The following is a 14,282-nucleotide window of genomic DNA, read 5'->3' on the forward strand; positions in this document are numbered from 1 at the left end:
TAATCTATATAGGAATTTATTAATTTAAGTTGTTCTTGCTTTTTATTCTAAAAACATTTAGAAAAATAGAATATTGCTATTTCTTTTTCCCTCTTTCTTTCATGTTACTTGCAAAAGTTTTAAAGTACCTTCTATTTAGAGTCCTCTGCTTGCCTTCTGGGGGAAGATTATTGGAAAATTCCCAGGTTAATAGATTGGTCTTTATTTCTACCCATTTCCTTAGCACCATTATGTTGTTTCCATATTTAAGACCAATATTATCACTTCATTGTCTGTCTCTTCATCATGGCATACGAGGCCTTTCTTAATCACATCCCAACTAACTTAATGGTTTGGCACTGCCTATATTCTCCCCTCTTGTATATTCTATGTGTGTCAGTCAACTTCTGTCAGTATAGCAAATACCTGAGATGATTAACACACAGAGAAAAGGTTTGTTTCAGCTCACAGTTTGAAAGTTCCAGTCTGTGATTGGTTGGTCCCTTGCTTTTGGGCCTGTGGTGTGGCAGCATATCAAGATGGGAACATGTGGCGGAGCAAAACTACTCACTTTGTGGCTATAAAGCAAAAAAGAGAGCAGGGAAATAATTCCCTTCAAGGGCACACTCTCACTTACCTAAAGACCACCCACTAGTCCCTACCTCTTAAAGATTCCACCATTTCCCAGTAATACCTTTCTGGGGACCAAGTCTTTAACACCTGGAGCTTTGGGGGACATTTAAATCTAAACTGTAGCTCTGTGCTTTGGTAATATGAAACTTGGCATTTCTCTGAGCATGTTTCCATGTGCTAAAAGAATCTGTTCTCTCTGATTGGAAAACCCAGTGTCATTGTTCAGTTTCCAACCTAAAAGTCACTTTCTCTATTGTGTGTTACATTAAGTGATTTTTCAATATTCTGCATGTGATATGAAAATCATTATAGCACTTATATTGTATTGGATTTTTTCCTCATCTTTTCTCTCACTTGATTAGTAGCTGTTAGAGGGTAGAAAAATTATCTTGAAAGGCAGGAGCAATATCTTGTGTGTTTGACCTTTCATTTGTCCTTTCATTCAACAGAGATTCACTGAGTACCTGCTCTGCTAGGTATTTTGTAGAGAGAAATGAACAGATACCTATCATAGTCTGGCACAGGATTTCTCACCTCTGCACTTTTAATAGTTTGGACCAGTTTCTTCCTGGGAATGTTCTCTGCATTGTAGAATGTTTAGCAGTATCCTTAGCCTGCACTCAGTATATCCCAGTGCATCTGCCTAGTCCTGATAATAAAAGACATGTCTAGATATTGGCAAATGCCCTCTGGGGTATAAATTAGCTGCAGTTGAGAGTAACCGGTCTGGAGGGAGAAAAGTTTTTTTAAATTATTTTTTTATTTTTACAGACTGCATTTTGATTCATTGTACACAAATGGGGTACATCTTTTCGTTTCTATGGTTGTGCACAATGTAGATTCATACCATTTGTGTAACCATACATGTTCATAGGGTAATAATGTCTGTCTTGTTCCATGATTTTTCATACCCCGCTCCCTCTCATTTCCCTCTATGTAATCTAAAGTTCCTCTGTTCTTCTTTCACTGCCCCCCCCCCCCCCATTATATCTCATCATCCACTTATCAGGGAAAACATTTGGCCTTTGGAGTAGCATGGTATTCTCGAATTTATTCCATTTATCTGCAAATGCCATAATATTATTATTCTTTATATTCCATTGTGTATCTATCAAATCTAGAATTTGAAACCAAGTCTTTCTGCCTCCAAAGCCCATATTTATTTAATTATAGACCAGTTATGTGAAAAAGCAGACACAATATTTAATGTAGTATAAGTACGATGTTTTATATGTTCAAAGTCCTATGACTATATAAAGGTGGGAATTTTCAATTTTTCTCCTGGCCAGGCATAAAAGTAGTATGAGTTAAGTCTTTAAGAAGATTGATGGTTGATGTGAGCCTGGAAGAGTATTCACATAATCTCCCAAGTACACAGGGGATTCGTGATGATTTTGGTTGGAGTGATTATTTAAGCAAAAGCAAAGAGACTGGCTCATTTTTGTTTCTTAAGTATTTAGTCTGTCACAGTAGGGCTCAGCAAAGTATTGAATGGTCATATAGTATTTATATTTACCCTTGGAAGAACAACTGGGAAAATCTATTTCTATATATTTTATTTGTGAGCAGTTATATTTAGCTAGTGAGGAGTATGAAGTAGAATGTTGGAGACAGAGCAATATGGCCAGATTGTTGTAATATTATGTATTCTCTTACTTCTTGGCCTCCAGATTGTGCTTTTTGTGGGCTTAATTTTTTATTTTATTTTTTGGTGCTGGGTATTGAACCCAGGACCTCGTGTGTGCTCTAGCACTAAGCTATATTCACAGCCTGGGCCTACTTTTGTGGTGGTTCCAAATGAGTGGAGTGGGCATTCTTCAACAAATAAAGTATATTTTCATTGCATATCAGTGTAAAAAAGAGGATGTTCTAAAATCATTTTTTAAGCACATTCTCTGTGCCAAGAATTTTGTGAGGTGTTGGAATACAAAAATGAAGACAGTATCTCCTTAGACTCCTCATACTCATGACAGGATATCATCTTTGTCTTACTCCTTGGACCTTCTCTTTTTGCCTAATGGTGTTGACAATGTCTTTTGTTCACCACTGTACCTTGTAGGTATCTCAATTTGTTGGTTCCTTGGTTAACTCAACAAATATTTATTGTCCACAATCAGATAACTGTTCTCAGAGCTATCATTCCAGTAGGAGACACAGTTAGGAAACACGTAGCTATGTAATATAATACTGGGTAATGATAAGTGCTTGGAAGAAAAATAAAATATAGTGAAGAGATAGTAACAAATACAGCTATTTTATATAAAGTGCACATGGCCGACCTTGATGAAGAAGTGACATTTGCGAAGAGACGTGACATAAAGTGAGCAAAGAACCAGCAAATGTATAGAGGAAGACTGTTCCAGCTAGAGGGAATGATAGATGCAGAGTTCCTTAGGAAAGCCTTACTTGGTAGGATAGAATAATAGTAAGAAGACCAGTTTTGTTGCAATATAATGAGGGAGAGGTTTGTGGTGGGACTAAGGATCAATTTATGTAGAATCTTATATGCTGGGGTAAAGGCATGGGTTTTGCATTCAATTTTCATTCTTTGTATTGGGAAACCACTGGAAGGTTTTTAGTAAGAGTTTTGGGATAATGGACTTTATTCTCAAGTGTATTAGAAGCCATTAAGTTTTGAGTAGGCAAGAGGTGTGATATGTTTAAGAAAGATCATTCTGGCTGCTTTGAATGAACTATTAGGGGCCATATTTGGCAAAGGAAAATAATTAGAAGACCGTTTTGCCAAGATAAGGGTGCATGGATTGGAGGGGGATTGCTAGAGGTGGGGTGAAGTGGTTGGATTCAAGATATATTTTGAAAGTATAGGTAATAGGATTTTGTTGATGTGGAATGTAAGAGAATAAAGACAACTCAATCTTTGATTTAAGAAATGGATAAATAATTATGATATATACTGAAAAAAGTAGTAGGTTTCAAGAGGTATAGGAGTTAAGAATTCAATTTTTTAGCATTTTACATGCCTTATTGGTCCTTTCCTCCATGAGACTGTTAACTTCTTGATTCCTGGGACCTGGTTTTATTTTCGTATAATCAGCCTCAGGACATAAGTTGGCAAATTGTAAGAACTTAGTATATGTGCGTTCGTTGTGTATATTAGTTTATGAATAAATCCTGTATTGAGATGAAAACTTATTTTCAGTTTAATCTTAGGATTGAAAAGCTATTATTTCCATTTATTTAAAAATGAAGAAAAATTAAAACTAAAAAGTGAAGTCTGTTACTTATTTTCAGTTATTGTTAACTAGAGTTTTACTTTGTAGGTGGCACATTTTTACAATTCTATCGATCAACAAATGATTCAGAGTCAGAGACCAATGATGTTACAATCTGCCTTAGCATTTGAACAGATAATTAAGGTAGGTGAACTTTTTATGTTTTATGATTGGATTTTACATGTGAAGTGATTCTTATTTCTTAAGTTTTAAGTATACCCCTTTTTTTAACCATAGCCATCAATCTACTTTCTTTTGTTCTTAATTACTTCCTTCACTCTTAAAAGGAACATTTTTTTCTACTTGTAGATTTGAAGTTTTAATATTTCATATATTTTGGTATTGATTTTCATTGGTTGCATTAATAGAGATAATATAAGATTTATATACTGTTATATTTATTTTCCAGTAATATTTGAGGTCCTTATATACAAGGTTCATTAATGATTTTTTAGCATCTCCTGATTTTGTATTTAAGATTTATTTGCTTTTTAATCTGTATTTATTTAAATGTCCATGCGTATTAAATTAGGAAAGTTCATAATAGTGTTTAAATTGTATGTTTTTATGTGTCTACTAACTGTTTGACATGAAATATTTGAAAAAATAAGTACAAGAAGAATATACTCTTTTGTTCTTTTATTTGAAAGTAAATAACTAGTTGTTTTGGATCCTCAAGACTACTCCCCATTTTGAGATTCACTAGGTGTCACAGGACTTAGTATACTCCTAAGACTCAGAATATAGTCATACTCATAGTAGTGACATAAAGTGTAGTGACATTATGTGTATTTTATCCACAGTGAATGGATAAAAAACAAAATTAGCCAAGAGTTGGAGTCCTAGGAAACCAGATGTAAGCTTCCAAGAATCCTCTCCCAGTAGAGTCACACAGGGAGTGTTAAATTCCCCCAGCAACAAGTTGTAGTACAAGTAAGATGTTCTTTTACTCAGGAAAGTCATTAGAGACTCAAAACTCAGGTTTATGTTGGGGGCTTGTCACACAGTCATATCAAACTGCTAGTCTCCTAGAAGGAAAGCAAGTATTTAGCATAAACCGTTTTGTTTGGGTATCATTCTTATCAGTCAGGGTGGAGGAACTCTTAGAAATCTAAGTTCCCAAATACTACTAGCTAAGGGCCAATATTTTCAGAAGGTCTTTTAAATTAGTCAAATTTATAATTTTAAGTCAGATTTATAATCTTAACCTTTCTGCACATAAGGCCTGAGGCTAAAAATTCACTGACAACTATATAATTCATATATAGATGCTTTAAAATTTTTAAAAAAATTATTAGTTTTTGAATAACATGAATGTTTTAGTCATCTTTTTTGGTGCTCTGACTAAATGGTCTGACCAGCACAATTATAGAGGCGGAAAGGTTTATTTGAGGGCTCATGGTTTCAGGGGTCTTAGTCCATAGAAGGCTGACTTCATTCCTCGGGGGTTTGAGGAGAGGCAGAACATCATGGTGGAAGAGTGTGGCAGAGGGAAGCAGCTCCCATCATCAGAAAGCAGAGAGAGAGAGAGAGAGAGAGAGAGAGAGAGAGAGAGAGACTGACTCCACTCTCCAGATACAAAATACATACTTCAAAGCCATGCCCTAATTCCTGCCTTCTCTAGCCACACCCTACCACTTCAGTTAATCCCATCAGGGATTAATTCACTGATTGGGTTAAGACTCTTACAACCCAGTCATTTCTCCTCTGAACCTTCCTGCATTGTCTCACATGGGAGCTTTTGGGGGACACCTCACATTGAAGCCATAACAATAAGTTTAATGGAAAGTTTAAGAATACGGGTAAACAATAAAAAGGCCCAGTAGATGACCATTTTTAATAGTCTGGTATATATTCTTTAAATTTCTTTTGCTATGTATACTTTTGTAGTTTTGAAAAGGGAATCATTATTATTTTTGAACTTTTTTCACTTAATGTATAGTATTTTAATGTTTCTCTTATAATGTGAAATAACATTTCACTTTTTATGTCTTTGTAACTTTTTCTTCCCTAATAAATATATACAAAATAACATCCGTTCTTATTTCTGAAAACTTATTTTCTGAAATTGCCTTCTGAGAAATATATATTATGTGTATATTAAATGAGACATAATAGTGGATGAAACTAAGATACGAGTAGAATGGAAAGAACACTAAGGTTCTTTATAATGCTTTGACCACTCATTATGTATAGAATTTTGGAGGACAGGGACTCTATATATTTTAATACTCTCTAATAATAGAGCAGTATGTGGTTTGCAGTAATTACTCAATAATTGCTTTTAAAACGGATTCACAGATAATTCTGTTGACTTTATTATAATTATTTAGTTTCATTCCTTCATTAGCTAGTATATATAGTTCAGGGACTTACTCTGCACTACCATTTATCACTTAAAGTATAGAAACTTTACCTCTATGTAGGTCTCTTTCTCCTTTCACTTTTATAAATTTGTCTTGAGTTTTTGCTTCAGGTAACATGTAAGATTTAAGGAACTTATGAGAAGGATAGTTTGTGTGTGTGTGTGTGTCTACATCTATATTTATTTATTTTTACTCATCCCAGGTTTTTTTTTTTTTTTTTTTGTCTGATAATGTTTGTTTCTCTTCTTTCCTGAAAGAATTTTTTACCAGATATAATATTCATATCTGACAGTTCTTTTCTTTTAGCACTTTAAAAGTATTGTTTTTCTTTTTGCTGGTCTCCATGGTTTTCAGTTGAGAAGTTCATTTTCATTCAAATTTGCGTTCCTTTGAAAATAATGCTTTGTTTCTCTGGCTGCTTTTGAGATCTCAAAGATTTTTTTTTTTGGTCTTTAGTTTTCAGAAGTTTTATTATTATGTGGCCCAGCATAGGCATAGGATTTTTAAAGTTTGATATTTTTGAAGGTTCACTCCTATTCAGGTTTTGGTCTTTTGCAAAATTTCAGATTTTTCAGTTTTTGTTTCTTTGTATACCTATTTCAGTTTCTCTTCTCCTTTAGGATGTCAGTAATATGTGTATTAGTTATTTTATCTTAGAGTTCCCTGATATTCTGTCTTTTTTTTTTTTTTTTTTTTCTATTTTCTTTCTTGTTCCATTAAGTGAATTCTATTACTTTGTTCTTAAATTCACTGATTCTATTTTCCGACATCTTCACTCTATTATTGGGTCTATCTAAGAAGTTTTTTTTTTTTTTTTTAAATTGTTATTGTATTTTTTAGTTCTGAAAATTTTCTTTTTTTTTTCCACTACTTTTGTGAGAATTTGTTATTGCTTGTTGAAATATTTTTATGATGGCTGCCTAAAAATTTATGTCAGATTATTCCAACATGAAATTAATTTCAGTATTGGCATCTGTTGATTATCTTCTCATTCAAGTTGTGGTTTTCCTACTTTTTGATGTCATGAATGATTTTCAATTATATTCTGTCATTTAGACATGGCATTATGATACTCCGTAATATTTTATCCTCACACTTTAGAACTAAATAGTCATTCTGAGGGCTGAATGGGTATATATATTTTTTTCCTGCTGGACCCTGTAGGAACCATTTTAATGAAAGTGGAATACTGATTTATACTATTTGATTGCAGATGAGAGAAGTGAAAGTTCAGTGCCTCCTTTTTCTCCCCATCGTGTGATAGTGAGGCATCTACTTGTGTTGTCTCACTACCTGCAGGCAGGGTGTACAACCTCAGTGTCCTCTTTAGCCCCAGCAGCAATACCTTAGCGGGGAATCAGAACACTGCCTGCTTTTACAAGTAGGAATAGAACATCAGTTCTTCATTTGGTTCCACTGAAACTGCAAAGAGGGAGTGGTTTTTCTTTGGTGTTTTCCACTGTAGGTTGGGCATTCCTTAAGATTTTCTGTCATGAGGCTGCTATTTTCCTAGTCTTTTGTCTCAAGAGAACATACTTCTTGAAGTGCATTTTAGTCTTCTCCAAAGACCTATCCAGAATATATAGGAGACAGTAAGGAAACCTAGGTATGTTGTTGCCTAATTCCTGAAATGTCTTGACTAACTTCTCTTCATTCTACCATTTAATCTTCCTATGCTTTTTGCTAATCCTTTTATATGTAGGGGTTAGCAAGTTATAAGAGGGAGACCCTGGAAGAAATAGCGCTAATTCAGCCTTACCTGGACCATATAATTTATAAAATGAGAAATTATATACTTCCTTTTTTTCTTTTTTAATTTTTTGGCACTGGGGATTGAAAACACAGGCACTTAATCACTGAGTCACATTCCAGCCCTTTTTATATTTTATTTTGAGACAAGGTCCTGCTGAGTTGCTTAGGGCCTTGCTAAGTTGCTGAACTTGTGATCTTCCTACCTCAACCTCCTGAACCACTGGGTTTATAGGCATGTGCTATCACACCTGGCTAGGCTATATTTTCTTTATTGCAGGTCAGTATTGGGGATAATTTGGCTTATGGTATAAAATTGAATCTTTTGGAAAAAAGAAATGTATGTAAATACTAAATGTCATTTATTATACCATAGAATTCAAAAGCAGGGAGTGGAGGAAAGTCACAGATTACTTGGGATAATCCTAAAGAATTAGAAGGTTACATCCAAAAGCTCCAAAATGCTGCTGAAAGACTTGCTACTGAAAATAGAAAACTGAGAAAATGGCACACTACGTTTTGTGAAAAGGTATATATTGTTTATACAATTGAATAAGCTATGAACTTAATTAGGATATAATTTTTTTTCTTTTTTTGGGTACTGGGAATTGAACTCAGGAGGACTCAGCCACTGAGCTATATCCCCAGACCTATTTTTTATTTTATTTAGAGACAGGGTCTGACTAAGTTAGTTAGTGCCTCGCTTTTGCTGAGGCTGGCTTTGAACTCCAGAGCCTCCTGCCTCAGCCTCCCAAGCTGCTGGAATTACAGGCATGCGCCTCTGTGCCTGGTTTAGGACACAGTTTTAAAAATCTAACTTTTGAAATAATCTGAGACTTATAGTTGCAAAAATAGTACAGAGTTCACATTTACACTTCACTTCACTTAGCTTCCCTTGATGTGAACAACTTACATAATCACAATATAGTTATCAAAACCAGGAAATAGACTTTTGAATTTTACAAGTATTTCCACTGATATATTTTTTCTTTTATAGAGTATAATCCAGTTTCTTGGTTTCCATTTAGTTGTTGAGTCTCTGTACTCTTCTCCTCCTCGGTATTTCTTGTTTTTCATGACCTTGATATTTTTGATAAGTATTGATCAGTTATTTGTGGAGTATCTCTCCATTTAGGTTTATATGTTTTTTCATGCAATTTTAGCAGGAATATTATAGAATTGTTTAGCTCTTCTTGGTATATCAGACAGGTATTAATATTTCTTATCGGTTGAGTCATACTTGATTGCTTGGTTAGGATAGTGTCTTATCAGAAAAGTTACTGTTTTTCCATCAACACTTTGAAATTATTATGCTCCAATTTAAAAAAAAAATAAATTATTATTATTTATTTATTTTTGTGTTGCTGGGATTGAACCCAGGGCTTTGTGCATGCCAGATCAGTACTCTACCAATGAACCACACCTCCAACATTATGCTTTAATTTTTAACAGGTAGTTGTTCTTATGAATATCGATCTACTTCGGCAGCAGCAGCGTTGGAAAGATGGATTACAAGAACTGAGAACTGGCTTAGCAAGTGTAGAAGCACAGGTAGATTACGTTTTACTTTGTGTCTATACTTAGAAATATTATCTTTTCAGAATGTGAATATATGAATTGAGAAGTTCATAAGGGTTATCTTTTAAATCTTTGCTGATAAATTCCTATCAAATGTAGAATTCTTTGACTGAATAACATGTAAAGGCCATAAATTAACAATGAATTTCCATTAAAAATATAAAAATCAGTCTCTAGCTTATGAAATGTCTAATCCTTCAATTCAGAGTTTGTTGTTTTTCTGACTTGGCACTTAAATAATTATCTTTTATATAATTGTGACATCTGTAGAACACAGTTAAGTTTAGATGGAAGCCTAATGATCCAAAGAACTCTTTGTCACAATTTTTCCTTTATAGGGGAGTGGATAAACTCAAGTTTTATTCACATTTTGATATAAGATGATGTATATAGAACAAGTAGCACAGAGAATGATATACAATACCTGGTAGTGGGATCTTCCTTGAATGTGAATTAGCAATTTTTAGCAATTGTGAATTGTCAATTTTTAGAACTTTAAGAAAAACCCCAGGGCCAGGTGTGGTGCACACACCTGTAATTCCAGCTGCTTGGGAGCCTGAGAAAGAAGAGTCATGAAAAAAAAAAAAAAAAAAAAGAAGGGTCATGAGTTCAAAGACAGCCTCAGCAACTTAGCCCAGCTCTAAGCACCTCAGTGAGACTGTGTTTCTAAATAAAACATCAAAAAGGACTGGAGATGTGTCTTAGTGGCTAAGGGCCCCTGGGTTCAACCCCCAAAGTATTTGAATTGATATAATTATGATTGTATGGAAACAAAAAAATATGTAAACTATCCCTCTAATATCTTAAATTTTTCATGTTTTTAAATATCCAGTAGATTATTTAGGGAGTTGGCAGGGAAAAGAAGAGCTGTACTTCATGGGAATTTTTAAAAAGGACTAAAATATTCACAAAGTAAGCCTTATTTGTGTAACTGCATTATAAAACAAAGTACAGATATGAAATCCATTTAATATTAGCGAGATTTTTAAATTTTACTGATCTTTTTCTATACTATTTATAAGCATGAAGGTTAGATATTTTCATATTTGATGCTGTGAAAATTTGCTCACTAAAAGTGCCAAATAAGGAGTTGCATGTTTTAAAATATTTAAAATGAGTTTTTCATTTTAAGTGTAATCTATGTGACATGAAAGTATTAGATAAAAAAATCTATTTTGCCATGTAAGTTTTAAATAAAAAAATGTTAATGCAACATATTAGGGATTCCAAGCAAGTGATATGCATGCATGGAAGCAGCACTGGAACCATCAACTATACAAAGCTCTGGAACATCAGTATCAGATGGGCCTCGAAGCACTTAATGAGAATCTGCCAGAAATAAATATAGACTTAATTTACAAGTAAGATATTTTTAAACCCCACTTTAATTTTCAATTTATAATTTTCTGATATCATATATTTAAATTAAAGTGTAAATTATAAATATATGTCATTAAATTTATATTTTATTTTCAGACAGGGCCGGTTACAGTTCAGGCCCCCTTTTGAAGAAATTCGGGCTAAGTATTACAGAGAAATGAAGAGATTCATTGGTATTCCAAATCAGTTTAAAGGAGTGGGTGAGGCAGGAGATGAATCTATTTTTTCTATTATGATTGACAGAAATGCAAGTGGTTTTCTTACTATTTATAGCAAAGCAGAAGATTTGTTTAGAAGATTGTCAGCTGTTTTACATCAGCATAAGGTACAGAACATATAATTTTCCATCCTTCTATTATATATTTTAGTTGACTGAATTAACATTAAATGTACAGGTTAATAATTTATCTTATGTGGCATTAAATTAAAATATGGCAAACCAGAGACCCTGATTTATTGATTCCTATACAGTTTAGATTTTTGCTGCAGATGAAAACTAGTTATACTGGTTTTTTTTTGTCTTTGAGTATTTGATTTTTTAAAAGTGTTGTGCCAACTAAAAATGTGGCATGATTCTACTGTGTCAATTTTAATTCTCCTGAAGAAAATATATTTTGAAGGGTAATGATCAAACATTAATGAAATCAAGGCGATTAAAGATAGTTGTGTAGCCAGGTGTGGTGGCCTACGCCTGTAATCCCAGCAAATTGGGAGGCTGAGGCAGGCGGCTCTCAAGTTCAGAGCCAGACCTGGGGATATGGCTCAGAGGTCAAGTACCCCTGAGTTCAATCCCTGGTCCCCGCCTCCACGCCCCCCCCCCCAAAAAAAAAAGAAAAAAAGATAGCTGTGTATTGCTTAACAACCAGTATACCTTCTGAGAATGTGTAAATATAAAATTAATCATTGTGTGAATGTCACAAAGTGTGCTTACAGAATCCTAGATGGTGTAGTCTGTAACACACCTGGGCTTTATGATCATATGTCATATGTGGTCCACATATGTTTTTTGTGGTCTGTCAGTGATTAAAAAGTCATTATATGGAGCATGACTACTCATTTCTGCTTAAGTGACTCATACCAACTAACTCTAGTTAGACGCCCCAATTTCATGGCTCATTTGTATTGATATTGAAGACATTTTACTAAATTTGTTCTGTTCCTTCCTTAACTGCTTCTGCAGTGTTTTTGCACTTTAAATTTCTAGAATCTATTGGATAAATCTGGATACTTTCAGATTAATAACTGTTAGTGAGTTTTGGCTTTACAGAAGTGATTTTATATTTGTATTTTATGTATATCTAATTTGAGAAGAGAATTTAAAGAAAGGGTTTATTAACTTCTTTAGAAAGTTTATAATTACTATATTTTCATATTAAATCTTTTTCTCCCCCTCTTCATTCTTTCATCTGTTTGAATTGACATTTGTCTGAATAGGCCACATTTTCTTCATTTTATTTGTCTTAAATGAAGGTTGAATCCTAATCTTTTAAATTTCAACTTGTTAGTTCTGTTTCTTTAATGATATGTTTTTATTCTTTAAATAGGAGTGGATTGTAATTGGGCAAGTTGATATGGAAGCTCTGGTGGACAAGCATCTTTTTACTGTACATGATTGGGAGAGAAACTTTAAAGCACTGAAAACAAAAGGGAAAGAAGTAGAACGACTTCCAAGGTTAATTTAGTACTTATGTATCATAATAGTTTTTGACATGGATAGTAAGGTACTTTCTATTCATTGGAATTGAAATCAAATCAGCTTGTTCTTTCCTATAGATCTCTGCCTTGATATTTGAGTATTATTTGGTTGTGGCTTCACAGAGAATGAAAGAAGTTCCCCTTCTAGATGCTCTACTGGATGGCATCTAGTTGGGTAGAAAAGACTGGGGGAAGAGACTTCTATTCATATCTGATATTAGGAGCTAGTAAGTGATATGCATTATCACAGAAGCTACTGGAGAGAACATACTAGAGAATACAAAATGAATGGTATTTAACCCTACTTTTGTACTGTTCTCTTTCCTTTTAGAATGCCTTAGGAAGTGTACCACACAGTGCTGTATTTAGGTATTACTTTAAAAGTGGACAAAAACCTCTGAAGGGTTTTTCATAACCTAGTTATTTGAGTATGTGTTTCCCTTACTTATCTGAAATTTCCACCACTGGACTTCTTTTGGTGGTAAACAATCCATGAAAGGCCTCATGTAATAGTGAATCTATTATACCTATAGAAGATAACATCGCTTGTATTAATTCATTTATTCTTTATTATAATAAATATTTGGTGAACATTTGTAACATGCAAAATCTTGTGCCTCCTAGGGGTACAAAATGAAGAAGAGTGAATCTGAAATCAAGTTGCTTTACTCTCTGATAGTGTAGTAAGACAAGTACATTTAATAAGTCAAGGGCAGTGAGGAGTAATTAGATAGCGCTTACCAGTTGCATGACTTTGACAGTCATTAAAATTGTAAAGCTAAATTTCTTCAGCTTTAAAATGCAACAGTAGTAGTTATAGTATTTTGTGAGTTAAATTAGTAATTTGCATATAAATTAGTGGTACAGGGTATAAGTTCAATAAATGTTAGGTTTCAATTGTCATTAATAACGAATTGAATAGTCCATATTCCTTTATTAGAGACTGAACTAAGACTGTGAGGATTCAGAGGGTGATGATGCCCATACATTTGGGGCAAAATCAGGGAAAGCTTTGTTAGAATAGTAACAATTGAATTAGAATTTTGAGACGTAAAAGTGATAATGGGAGGTGACAGAGGGTATGATGTAAGTTATACTGAAAGACATAGATTAAAGTATAAATTTGGGAAAGTATTGCATTCTAAATTTGGGGATTTGAATTTTATTTATTTTATATGATTAGCTTTTGAAGACTTCACAGGAATATGTATCAAAGTTGTTCTTTTGGAAGGTCAGTCTGGACATAAGGAATTTTATGGCAGAATAAAGAAATTCCAGATGTGTCAGTCATCCCAAGATCAGAAATAATTAATCAGATTAATTTTCGACACTCAAAATGGGGAGGAGGAAGTACTATGAAGAATTAAGAGTCATATTTATTAGAGGAAAACGAAGGATGAGGAATAGAGAAGAGACAAATGACTTGAGGGGTTGAGTTTGGTGAAGTAATGATAATTCCATTAATATAAGTCCAAAGTAATAAGTAGTACTTTTGTATTGCTTGCATATGGGTTTTCTCTTCCTTGTTGAGTCCTTTTTTCTTTTTGTTTAATCTGTTTTCCATCTTTAACTTTGTGATGTTTAACTACTTAAGAATTTCACTGCTACCTTTTCTATTTGTTTGCCCCTTACTGTAGATAGCTTTTCTCTTTGTGCTTCCTTGCCGAAG

The 14,282-nt window shown here is 33.7% G+C and overlaps 1 protein-coding gene across 4 annotated transcripts in view; it reads left to right on the top strand.

Annotated features, from left to right (window-relative positions):
* The window catches only part of DYNC2H1 (dynein cytoplasmic 2 heavy chain 1), a 344,715-nt gene that overhangs the window by 17,414 nt on the left and 313,019 nt on the right, over positions 1-14,282 (top strand). For all 4 annotated transcript variants that reach the window (XM_079101898.1, XM_079101901.1, XM_079101899.1 and 1 more), the window contains exons 13-18: positions 3,894-3,989; positions 8,337-8,489; positions 9,413-9,511; positions 10,760-10,899; positions 11,015-11,243; positions 12,463-12,590. In XM_079101898.1, the coding sequence (XP_078958024.1) occupies positions 3,894-3,989; positions 8,337-8,489; positions 9,413-9,511; positions 10,760-10,899; positions 11,015-11,243; positions 12,463-12,590 (845 nt within the window). The remainder of the gene's footprint in view (positions 1-3,893; positions 3,990-8,336; positions 8,490-9,412; positions 9,512-10,759; positions 10,900-11,014; positions 11,244-12,462; positions 12,591-14,282) is intronic.

Source organism: Sciurus vulgaris, assembly GCF_902686455.1.
Source record: "Sciurus vulgaris genome assembly, chromosome: 11".
Lineage (NCBI taxonomy): Eukaryota > Metazoa > Chordata > Mammalia > Rodentia > Sciuridae > Sciurus > Sciurus vulgaris.